General features: G+C 24.5%; 2 protein-coding genes across 9 annotated transcripts in view; one reads left to right on the top strand and one right to left on the bottom strand.

The window, feature by feature from the left end:
- LOC129989890 (electroneutral sodium bicarbonate exchanger 1-like) overlaps positions 1-4,977 on the bottom strand; it is a 68,908-nt gene extending 63,931 nt beyond the window's left edge. For 2 of the 3 annotated variants that reach the window (XM_056098106.1, XM_056098109.1), the window contains exons 1-4: positions 4,895-4,977; positions 1,946-2,033; positions 1,305-1,451; positions 733-868 (exon numbers count right to left, since the gene is read on the bottom strand). In XM_056098106.1, the coding sequence (XP_055954081.1) occupies positions 733-868; positions 1,305-1,451; positions 1,946-2,024 (362 nt within the window). In that variant the 5' untranslated portion in view covers positions 2,025-2,033; positions 4,895-4,977. Of the gene's footprint in view, positions 1-732; positions 869-1,304; positions 1,452-1,945; positions 2,034-4,688 lie in introns of all 3 variants that reach the window. The other variant, XM_056098107.1, reaches the window with a different exon arrangement.
- A 221-nt stretch (positions 4,978-5,198) lies between these two features.
- The window catches only part of LOC129962024 (protein tweety-like), a 35,695-nt gene continuing 27,554 nt past the window's right edge, over positions 5,199-13,339 (top strand). For all 6 annotated transcript variants that reach the window (XM_056075699.1, XM_056075698.1, XM_056075697.1 and 3 more), the window contains exons 1-3: positions 5,199-5,453; positions 11,701-11,844; positions 12,773-12,933. In XM_056075699.1, coding sequence (XP_055931674.1) covers positions 11,707-11,844; positions 12,773-12,933 — 299 coding nt within the window. In that variant the 5' untranslated portion in view covers positions 5,199-5,453; positions 11,701-11,706. The remainder of the gene's footprint in view (positions 5,454-11,700; positions 11,845-12,772; positions 12,934-13,339) is intronic.

Genomic DNA, 13,339 nt, shown 5'->3' with positions numbered 1-13,339 from the left:
ACAGGAGGGTTAATTTATATATAAAAAAAACCCCTGTTTTAAAAACATTAATTCATTTTAAACAAGATTCTTTGGAATATAATTCAATTCTCTTTATAAGTGTCAGATCTTATTCTATTTGAAATTAATAGCAGCTTTCTGTTACAAATTCTCCAAGCACAAAACAAAACAAAAAATTATTTAGGTTGTTAAAGAAACGGATATTACCGGCAGATATATAAATTGTATATTTTTGATATTAAGAACTTTGCTATTAATATAACTATTGGAATAAAATAATTTTTTGTGATTAAACAACTTCAGTAAAAAAGAAATTATAACTGAATTTAGTGATATAATTCCTTTCCATTCCTTCCATATATAAATTTTCAAATGTATTAAATCCAAAGAACAATTATTAAATATGAATTGGTCAATTTATTATAATTTGAGATACTTATGATAAATCAGCATATTTAAAAGAAAATAATATTTAGAAGCAGCTACAAATCAAGGAATTTTCTGGTAAGACAAATGTATTAAACTGGTATGTATTAAATGTATGTAAAAAACTAAAATGTATTCAAACTGGATTTGATTTACTTTTACATTTCCTGTGCTAGAATTTAGTTACTAACATAGTATAAACACAATGTTATATTACAATTTTAATAGATAATTATTTAATAATGTTTTATCTTCCATTAATTTGTAGAATTGTTAAATTTTTTTTGAAAGTTTAATATCAATTACCGTGCAGTCTCCCTCCATTCAATATCATTTCCTTTTTGAAATAATTCTTCCATTTCACTGAACAAGGGGTGGGGTTCATGAGTTCCATCTTCTTCTTCGCCCAGAATAAAATGTACTCTTTCTGATGGAGGAGTCACTGGAAATTAAATAAAATGCAAATATATATATATATATATATATTATAAAAAAAATTTTAAGGAGTAATTTGTCAATAAAAAGTGTTTTTTTTTTTTTTGAGATTTTAAGGATTTTTTTTTATAAATTAAACACTACTTTATTTATTTTTCTCCCATAAGAAAATTTTTTGCATTGATTAATTTAGTATCAAGATATCTTTCACAGAATATTAACACAGATAATTTTTTGTTTAAGTCTTTGAAAATTCATGCTTTAACAATTCCAATATTTAAAAAAAAAATGCATATATTAAATTAAAATATGAATATACTGATTAGCATACAAACACAAAATACAATAGGTATAAAATCTACAATATTATTATATTTTTCACATGGAGATTAAGTCAAACTTTAAAATAATAAAGAATTATAGCTTAAAATTATTTCTCATACCTGGTTTACTCACATCATGTTCACAATCTGATTCACCACAGTATCCCGGTTTATAATAATGATGTTGGCTATGCCTGCGTCTATGATGACTTCTTCTTCTGTAGCCTGGGACCCGATAACCAATATAAACCATACAAGCATGATGATCTGAAAATAATTAAAAAATGACTTTTCATGTAACATCAATATATTTAACAAAAAAAAAAACATCTGTAATTGAAATTATAATATTCAAATGTAAAAGACTTAAAATGCAGATAAATTTAATTGAAAAATTGGAGTCATTATTTTCATGAAAAATTATGACTAATCTATACTGGAAAAATTTTTGAACTTCAATAATATTCCTGATTAATGTCACTGAAAAAAAAATTATTTGATTACATTAATTAATATTTAATTCAATTATCATATCATACATTACCACAAATGAGCATTCTACATGTAACAGTAAAGAAAGCTGTTTTTCTGAATTTTTACATCTTGCTGACAGGATTTAATAAAATGTAGCTTCTAAAACTTTTTTCAGTTTAGTTTCTTTAATCAGGAAGTTGAAATTTTTACCAATTGGATATCAAGGTCTTTACAAGCAATGAATAAAAAATGTTTCTTTCTGAACAATAGTTTTTAAAGATATCTACCTTCTGAATCATATCTAGTCGTATAACGCCGAGTTAAACTGGCTCCAGGATCAACAGATGCTTCTGTATTATCTTCCATTTTGAACAACTAAAACAAAAATTAAATATTAAAATTTTCAAAAAATTTAAGTATCAAAACTGCTATTTAGAAATTATAAAAACTTAAAAATCTAGTCAAATTACATAATATGAATTGATTTCTTTGAAGGTAATATGGGTTATTTAGAAATGGAGAACATAAAAAAATTGAGCAATTTACCACACCCATTAAAAAAAAATATTTTTAAAGTAGTTGAATATATATAGATTTTTTTTTTTTTCATTTGTATTGTGAATGCATACATTTCAATATGATTCAAAGAAATAAAAAAATCTTTACTAGACTTTTAAGAGCAACAATTATAAAAATGAACTTTCTTATTAAAGTTACAAGGTATTGGCAATTTTCAAACAATAACTTTAGCCTGAATAATAAAAAAATTAATGCAAATATATATAAGATTAATATCTGTAAAACTAGGATTATATGATGAATTTGTAGTATATTACCTTTAAATATGTACAGCAATTTTTAACAATAAAAGTCATACATAAGAAAACATTTAAGAATTTTATGAAGTTTTAAATACAATCTCCTCTTAAATCATATCATGTATAAAAAATATTTGATAGAAGTCTTATACTTTTTATTTTGAAAAGAATTCAGAATAAGAAACCCTTTTACATAGAAACTAAATATATAACGGATGTAGCTAACCACTGGCCATCAAGTGTATAATCATATTAAATAATATCACAGGAAACAATTTCTATTCTCAAAAATTTAAAGATTTCAGCAGACTATTATTAGTAAATATTATTTTAGTCATTCAGAGAAATTGGTGAAATGGATTATTCAAATGATGAAGACAAGTAATTAATTACATCTTGCAATTGCTAAAACAGTTCTCAGCTTTTTAAAATATCAAATAATAAGCCAGTAAATTTTAACAGATACCTTGAAATCACAGAATATAAGATTTTTTAATAACCAAATTTTCAGAAAAACTTTTTAAATTTTAGATTAGTTTTCTATTAATTATTTTGCATATAAAGTATTTTTACAAATATGAAATTGTTAGATAAACTAAAAGATTAACAAATTCATATGCTAAAATAAGTTCAGTTTAATATTTATCACTATTACATTCTTAGTACACAACTTTTAAGAAATTTCAGATGAATTTTATTATTACTTAACATGATGAAACTAGTAAGTTTATTTTTTAAACAGAATTATAATCCTAATGTCACTTATCATGTTAGAGAAAAATATTATAGGGCTTTATGTCAAAAATATTGGTTTATCAACATAAAACTCTTTATTACAAGAAAAAAATTATAAATCTTAATTATTTGTTTGAAAAATTTAATTTGATTATGAGAACACTTTCATACTTATAATTTTTATTTTCATATAGCACATTTTATTATTTATTAATACGGGGAATCTTTACTAATATAGGACTACATTTATAGCTACAAATTATTGGAATATTACAAACTCTTCACTGATTAAAAAAAAAGATTCATATATAACCTTCAAAATATTAATTGAAATCTTTACATTAAAAGCGAAGATAAATGAATTGTAGAAACTGTGCGTGACACTAGGACAACCTATATCCAATAGCAGCTAAGAGGTTAATATCAAAATGAAAGAAAAAAAATTCAATGTACAGTTATATAATATAACATAATTTAATTTGTCTTTATTCACAAGTAATTAACTACCAGATATGAAGTAAAGCTGTGATTAATTCAATTGTTACAAAGCATAAAATTTTGAACTGCTATTAAGGGGAGGGGGAAGGTACTATACAAACAAGCATGGTGTTGAAAAAAAAAAGATTTAATTTATATAAAATTTTATGTATCTTCACTGATTGCATTTAATAAACAAAAAATGGCATAATGAACTTCTTTTACAACAGTATTCTTAAAATCATATTTAAATTACATATAGAACTTTAGTACTCATGTGAGATTTAATTATAATTTATAAATGAGGATCACACACATGAAAGCTTGATGACAAATTGAGTAAAGTAACTGTAAACTGTATTTTAAAAAATAAGTTATATATGTAATGTATAAATTTTATATTCGTAATATAAATTTATTTTAATTACTAAAGCAAGCATAAAAAAATGTCTTGACAAAATTTGAATAGAAAAAAAATTATTTTGAAACTAAGATATGTAAAATAGCAATTGACAATAAACATACAAAAAAGTAATGTAACGTAAAATCTCAATTGCATTCATTATGATGAAAAATAATTACAAAAGCAATAATTTCCTTGTGATGAATTAGTGTTGATTAATACAATTAAAAAGGGGAGAAGTAACAGCAAGGTTAAAACAGCCAAAAACTGTTCTGAAAATCAAGAAATATTAAAAAAATATCACAAGAGTTGAAAAAGAACCATACTTATTTATAAGAAAAAAAGCCAGATTAATATAATTTTAAATTCTGACACAAATAAAAAATAAAAGCAGTAAGTTCAAAGTATTTTAAATTAAAAAGAAATTAAATAAAACTATAATTCTGAAAACAACTCATGCGTAGAAACATCTGTTGCCCACATATTAATTTGAGAACATCTATATTTAAAGTAATGTTTTTAATGTCAACAGGACAAGCATGATTGTGAAAGTATAATATATGTTTATGTTGAAAATCATGAGAAAGATAACTAAACCTGTTTGGGATTATGCTGTAAATTGTTATATTAGTCGTTTGCGACAAAGAATTACTTATTGAGATAATTTCTTTTTGAAAATGAAGTTTAACTCTTTGTCAAAAAATACTGATTAATATCACAACGCAGATCTTTTTTACAATAGACTTTTCATCGTAACGTGACATTATCTAAAAATTTGGTACGTAAAATATTAAACACAATACCGCGAATTTTTATCACGCTGCTCGTCTGCTTCCTATCTATCCTGGCTTTTCTTTCACAACTTCTATTAAAATGAGTATTGCCACATTCATTCTACTTAATTCATCTCTATATTTGTGATAATTTATTTACAAGAATTTTTTTATTGATTAAATTGTTAAACATTTACAAGATTGTCTGGAAATTATTCGCTACTCAACTTTTGTTGTTAGACAAGAATTCAAATTTAAAATCCCTGTGAACAGTGGAATAACAACAGTAATAATAATAATAAAGAAAAACTGCAAGATGGACTGATACGCAAACTCAACTCGTGATGCCGATATAGTTGGTTTGGTTTCTTTCCTGTATGTTGGGTGAAAATTTCCTGATTAGAAGAGTCATTTTTGCAAAACAAATAATATGTTTCTGAAATACTTAAAAGTGTATTAACTTTTCAATCTTGTATTGAGATTTTTACCTTTGATGTATTCGATGAAGTGTATTATGAGATGATTTAAATGAACCAAATAGGCTTACAGTGCGTATAAACCAGTAAAAATCTGATTGTTACCTTCTTAAGTAAGCTTCCTTATTAATTGAAATTTGAATTTCAACTGTAGTGTCATTTAAATGCCTCTGCCCTTTTTTAGTGTTTTTTTATTATATATGTTTCTATTATTATTTTATGATGTCTTCCATTCCAAAATGTTTATTAGCATTAGACAGACAAAATACTGTTTCCGATATACTTTTAAAAATTTCCGATTGTTATTTTAATGTAGATTTCCGAAAATCTTAGAAATGTCGCAGTTTCACGAGTAGTTAATTGAAATAGCTGGATTTTTATAATACATTAATTATTTTAATGCAATTTTAAAAATTGCTATGAATTGAACTAAGCTATATATTTTTTGATAATTTTTCAGTATCTTTTTAATCCAGGATTGCAGTTTTAATACATATTAAAAGTTCAATATAAATTTTGTGCATTAAGAATTTTATTATGATATATATAGTTATTATAACCTACATGAAATAATCGTAATGTTTAAGTATATCTTGCCAAAATATTCATTCATGTCTATTTTCGTTTAATTACTAATTTTTGACATGTTTCATTCACAAGTCTGAAACAACAAAGGGAACCAAATCTCTGTAAATAGCAATTTGATTTAATAATAAAAAAAAAATGTTTTAATGATCAGAATTTTAGAACTCATGAGATGCACTTGTTATATTTGCTCTATATAATTAACTACAATGAAACTTTTTAAAGCAGTGCACCATTTGTTCAGAGAGGTGACTTGGAACTATTTTCAGTTCTATAAGTCTAAATTCATATTAAAACTAATTATTCTGGCACAAATAAATTTTATCAAAAGAAGAAAAATATTTAGTGACAATTATTAAATTTTTGTGAAAACAATGCAATTAACATTTGTTTCTTTCCTTCTGCTTTATTGAATTAATGTTATTTTATATATTAATTAATAGTCAAATATCTGGTTGATATTTTGGTAATTGTTGAGGAATAAGCAATAATATCATAAGTTTTTCTCAGAATATGTTGAAATAAGGATTTTATTTGCATTCTCCTATAATTGAAAATTTTAATTTTCTTCGTAATTTTCTGTCACCATGGTGATAAAAAAATGTATTTGCTAATCCAGCTTAAGGAAAACAACAGCACAAAAAAAAAAAAAAAAAAATCTGGACACCCACACTAAAAACAAAAAATTGTGAATGTGATTTAGAGATGTTTAATCACGTTATGAATTGGATCTCCTATTCTGATAGAGTAAAACTCTCTTTTCTATTCATGTTATGAAAGTGTAACTGATTTTTGTTTTGATTTGATTTAGACTAGTATTTTTTCTTCTATTGTTATCATTTCTTTCTCTTAATAAAGAGCCCAAGAAAAGATGAAAGGAATAAATGTCTTCAAATTATGACAAATTTTATCAAATTATTATTACTCCTGCTTCTTAAAAGTTCAAGTGGTCATTCATGGGATGTTATTTTAATATTATATCTCTAGGTCATAAATTTCTTGCCTAATAAAAGTAATCATTGAGGAAGGAGAGTGGCTGCTTAAAGAAGCCATACAATATTACAAGCGAAAAGGGATAAAAAAAATAATGCCAAGCATCCTTCTCTCTCTATATACCATGATTTAGGTACCATTTGAAAATTTTCTTTTTGAGAGTTAGAATAAAATTAACTTTGCTTAGGATCAGAAATAATTATTTTATTGCATTGTTAAATTTTATGATTTAAACTATACTGTCTGTAAGATTATGTAATGAGCATTGATATGACATGATGATAATAATTTGTAAATACAAATTTTAAATATTTTAGCATTAAATTTTCTTTTAATTCAATTTAAATTTTTTTACATTCAAATGTAAATTTTTATTTTTGCATATGAATTATTTATTAAATATTCTATTATTTTAAAAGTATAGTCTTGCAATATATGCATTGGAAAGTTAATAAATATTTTAGTTAAACAAATTGAACCAGCTGTTTCGGCAATCACTTATGTATTTATTGTAATCATTGTTTAATTATTATTATTTTATATGTTTAAATATTTTAAAATTTGGAACTTTCTTTTAACTATATTAAAATATCTAGCAGCTTTTGCGTAGATGAATTTTTCATTATGTATTTGCAAATGTGATTAATATTTATTTATTTTTATTTAATAAAGTTCTGTTTTAGTCTAGATTATCCATAGTAAAATAATTTTTAAGTAATGAACTCTTGTTTTGCTATCTGCTTGATGACATTTGCTATCTAGTAGATGACATTTTCTAATTTCAAAAGAGGTTGTCATATTGATTTAACTAATGATCGACGGAATTTTGGAGTTGTTTATGGAATTCTACTTAATTTATATATTGAATTTTAGCATCTGTAAGTAACCTAATTTTGGCCCATTGGATGTAAAAATGTTTATTTTATGTATGAACTATGCTTAAACATCATAAAGGATTAATGCCAAAATTAAATTGAGATATTTCTGTTCCATTTATTATGGTTCAATATTGAGCTATTAGCTGTGAATTTAAAATTGGCTATACTAATTTCTTTTTTTTTATATATAATGCAATATTAATATTTGAATTTTTTTTATTAGAAAAGAATTTATAGCATATAGAAATAAATATCAACTTTGTTGGGACATAATGGAGGAATTTCAATAAAAAAAAGCTGTTGTATAATTTTGCAGCTGTGTTATTAAAAAGTGACTATCTTTGGAGTTAGAGAGTTGTTTGTCAGTTATATTAATTGCATTAATTTAATGAGGTTAAATGATTTTAGCTAACAGCATCTTATCACATAAAATATTTTAACTTAGGCACTATAAATTTAATACATATTGATTGGTTAGCTATGCATTCAAAGTGGCAACATTAACTAGCAAATTCAGTTCAATCCTTGAGGATGAAAACTGTTAATTTAAAAAAAAGTAATGAAATAAAAATTATCAAAATCAGTGTTGTGATTATAGCTAGGGGATTCTATCAAAGTCCCCCCCCCCTTCCCCAGAGAATGTATAGTAAAGAGTTGGTTTAAAGATTTTTATTAAAAGTGGAGAATGGTGAGAAATTGATGACCTTTGGTAACAACATATCTAGGAGTCCTGAGTTTATGAATGAAATAAAAAATTGAAAAATCTGATTAGTGATTAGGGCTGGATAACTTATTTGGTTTGTCAATTATTTTAAATGTATGGCTGCTTTTTTAAAACTGTTAATGATAATTGTTCAAAATAATCATGGAAGCCATATTTATTTGGTGCATTAAATAAGCAAGATGATTGCATAATAAAGTGCATAAAATATCTTTATTTGTATATTTTTTGCCTTTTCTAGTTGTTAACTAATTTTTTTCTATTAGTAATGATTTAATATATATATATATATATTGAAGATTCCAATTTATTCCAATATTTAAGGAATGTTTAATACATCTATAAATAAATATACTTGGAATAAAGTCTTGCTATGAACTGACTGTTATAATTAGTTTTAAAAGATCTTTGGGGAATACTTTTGGCAGATACTTTTCTGCATGGGGCATATTGCAACAATCAGAATTTCTCTCTGTTGGAAATGATATTTTCATTGACTGACAGGTGATCATTCAAATTTCAGAAGAGAGCATCTTTGGAAATAAGCTTCCTTCCATTTTTCAGCTAATATGCTTTAATATTGAATGAACTTTATTTTGTGGATGCTAAGTAAAAACTTAAATTGATTTCTTAATATTTCTTTCTGCTTAGTCATTAAGGTAATTTGGATTTATTAATCAGATTAATTAAGAATGTGTTTATTTAAAAGTATTTATTAATAGCTAGAAATTCATTTTCTAAAGAGTATATTACCATCTTAAACAATGTGATTGCATGTGGAGAAGATTTTGATAAATCTCTGTAATGGAGTTTCAATGTTGGTGAAATATCTCCCACATTAGGGAGATATTTCATTCTTTACATTTCTGTCTAAGTATCTTAACCTAGTATTTCTCCAGCTATAGATTCTTTTAATTACTTCTGAAGATTTTTCTGTTTTGGGTATTTCAAAATAAGATTTTAATTACATGAAAAAGCTTTGAAAGATTAACAGATTTTATTCTGCACCTCAATGGTTTAATGGGCTTTGCAGTTTTTATTTTCTTCATTGATTTTCCATGAGATATTTCCAATCCAATTTCTATGAGATGTTTGGTAGTATTCAAAATATTTCAAAGATGTTTTCCTAGCAGTAACCTTAATTGATACAACCATTGATAAGTCAAATTTCGGTTCCAAAAGAATCCATTAGGGTGCAGTTTTAGGCAATTTATATTTTGATTTGATTTCATGCAGTTATTTGCCATAAATAGTGAAATATATCATTATTTTGGCAATTAATTGCTGGCATATGGATAATAGACAAATACCTTTTAATATAGAATTTTTGTGATGAAGTTTGAAGTGCTCTTAATTGCTTTTTTATGGAAGTTTGTTGCAATATGATATATTCTCTAAAATTGATTTTCTATGGCAGGTTTATATACTTTTATTATTTCAAATTAATTCAAGATGAAACAAGCTTTAAATTTAACTTTTTAAACACCATTTTATACTATATTGAAATTTCTTATCATTTTGTAAACCAATACCTAAATTAATATTTTTAATTATTCAGATTTATTGATTTTAACCTTAATTAGGAATAAAATTTAAACTTCAGGCTTATATATTGCATTAAATTTTTTTCAAGAAATGAATTATGTTAAAAGATACATTATTTAAAGTTATCATAAAACAATATGGTGGTGTTAATACTTGTTGGTTTACTTATGGAAAATAAAATAAATGTTAGGCAAAGTCTGGCTAAAAATAATAACCAATTACTGTATATGTTATGAAAATATAAAACTTCAAAAAAAAATGTAATACATTAAGAAGTTCTATTCATTCAGAGTATCACTAAAAAGGGAAACATTTTGGTTTAATTGATTTTAACAATCATCTAATATAAATCGCTTTGACTTTTAAAGAATTTTGTAATTTTAGGTAATTAATTTGTTGATTGATTTTAATTTTTTCAAATTTATTTATAACCTATGCCTCCTCCCCACCCCTCAAATTTTATTTCTATTTTTGTTGTACCATAATGTACTTTAAACTATAACAGTTCAAAAGTTGATAGTTTTCTTTTAATGCTTCATACCTTGATTCGTCTAAAATGATCTGTATGTAGTTGGTAATTAAAATTTGCTTATTGAAGTAAGAATTCTGTAATAATCTTACTGCGTTATTATAAATTGCAGTTTGCTTCTTTGCAAAAATGTTTAGATTTTTTGCAAGTAATGCAAAGGTTGATTAGAATTAGTACATTTTACTAGTAATTTAGTAGTTTAAGTAGTAAATATTTAAAATTTTGTATGGATATAGTAAGGATTGTCTGTAATTAAATGCTTTATATTTACGAATTTTACTGGAGCCTTACTTATCAGCTATTCAATTAAGATCTGTATATAATAATCTCTGAGTAATGCAAACATTAAATAATTCTTATTTTCCATTTCTGCTTTGAATATTTTTTAATATCGGGAAGAAAAAGATTATTGAAAATAAAAGAAAATTTAATTTTTTCCCCCTTCCAAAAATGAGCTGGAAACAAAGCCAGATACTGATTAAATTGTTCATATAATTAGTTTTTTTACCTCTCTTTAATTTAAATTCTCATATGTATAGATCTCGGTTCTATCCTCAAGAGATGCTCGAGGATAGAACCTGGGACCTTTTTGGGTTAGTAGTCCAGTAACTAACCGATTTTGCCAAAACAGCTGTTCGAGCAGAAGCGCTGTTACTGGCTTATATGCAATTCACCACAACCTCAACTTGCATGCTTTTCATTGGTCTCGCTTACTGTGTAATTTTTAAGTATTATTATACAATAAATAATTTTTGAAATCTTTTTCATGATTCCTTTACATTTCTTATTATTTACTGTTATGTGGAAGCTTGATCAAGCAGTAATTCATGTGTATGAAATATCAATTTTTCATTTCAAAATCATTTAAGGAACTTGCATATCAGTAACATTTTATGTTTATTTTTTTAAATGCAGATTATCTGAGTTTATTGAAATTGTTCATTTGTTCAGTAATTAGAAAAACCAAATTATCTAATTTATTATAAAATAAATTTTATGATCTTAATAAATTATGTGTATGCTTGGTATTTTTCTTTAAATGTGAGAGAATAATTATTTTTGTGGGCTTTTATTTATGAAATACTAATGTGTTTTATTTATTGTTTTAGCTAAATATGACTCAATCTGCTATAAACCGTGAAACATATCACATTTCACACATTGCTGAATGGTTTCATGTGTTTCCTCATGTTGATATAACATTTTCATCAGTGAATGCTACATTTGATCCAAATAATAGTGCATATTTGGAGGTAAAACTCTTCTTAATTTATTATAAATTTTCATTCATTTTTATTCATTTGAAATTATTTACTTTTCTTTTTGAAGTATGTTTTGTATAAACATGCTGTTGTAAATTTTTTTAATGTTAAATTATTTTTCTAAATTTTTATTCTTATTGAAAATGTATATACGTTTACATTAGATAAAGAAATTAGACAAAAAAAAAAAAAAAAAAAAACAGTTGGATCTTAATTTAGAAAGTGGGTGTAGAAAAAAATGATTAATTTTTAAAATCATTTTTTTTTTCATAATCTATGAAGTGTTGTAACAATAATTTGCTGGCATTTATTAATAAGTGAAATTTATTAAATAGTTCATTTAGTTTGTAGTATATTTAGTTTTGTTTTGTAATTTTTGCAGTATTTTTAATAAAATCATTTAAACAAAATTATTGGTATTATGAATTTAGCAGTCAGCATAAAAAATCTAATGAAGTTAAAATTTTAATACTTTATCTTGAGTAGTAAAAATTGCTGCTGAACTTTTTTGAGCCTGTTTTAAAATTGAGATCCATTTCATTTAAGAGTATTGCATATTATTATTTCTTTATTGCATTTAATGTTTTAAATTAATATTCTTGTGAAGAATTTAATGTGAATTCTTCAAGACAGGATAAGTTTTAACTGTCAGAATTCATAATTTAATTTCTGTACTTCTGTGTTAGATTAAATCAGTTTTTAAATGTCTCATTAATATCCCCATATTCCACTTCTCCCTTACTTAATGTATCTTAAAGATCACTTAAGTAGATTTATGTTCCATTCCTGTCAAAAAAAAAAAAAAGTCAATAATGAATTTTCTCATTTTTTCCCCCATATTTTTAATTTTTGTTAGTCTCTTAGTTGAATAAATGTTAAATTTATATTGCATATGAAAACTCAATGTTCTATTTCTTAGGCTTTAGGGATTATCATAGCCATTCCTGGTTTTTATCTAATTCTAACTCTGTTGGCCTTCCTAATATTCTTCCTATGCCGGTGTTGTGATTCAAGCTTCAAGAGGAAGAGGAAAATTACACCACTAAAATGGACATTGGGCTTCTTTGCTATACTCTGCTGGTAAATGCTTTTTTTTTTAAAAAAAATTGAATTCAGACCAAAAAATTTAAAAAAGAAATTGTGCATAAGTAGCCAAAAGATATACAAAATGACGATGCTAAAACTGCAATTTGTAGATCAAATGCAGCTCTTTTTCCTTGGATTTAAATAGTAAAATAAACCTTATAGTTAGCGCTTTTTAGCTTTCATGTTAGATTTAAATCAATAATTTCTTATGTGATCATCACCATGCAATATGGCATTACAAGTGTCATTCATAATTTATATTTCTGAATTCCTAAAGCATAGGAAACTTATGATTCATATATAGTTTAATAAAATATTATAATAATCAGCTCTAATATCTTTTGACCATATAAAAAAAATCTAAATATTAAAAAAAAAAGAAAGAAAGAAAGTATGAAAT

This window comes from Argiope bruennichi, chromosome 2, assembly GCF_947563725.1.
Source record: "Argiope bruennichi chromosome 2, qqArgBrue1.1, whole genome shotgun sequence".
In the NCBI taxonomy this organism is placed as follows: Eukaryota; Metazoa; Arthropoda; class Arachnida; order Araneae; family Araneidae; genus Argiope; species Argiope bruennichi.
Note: the sequence above shows the minus strand (reverse complement) of the source record. Positions and strands in the feature narration are given on the sequence as shown.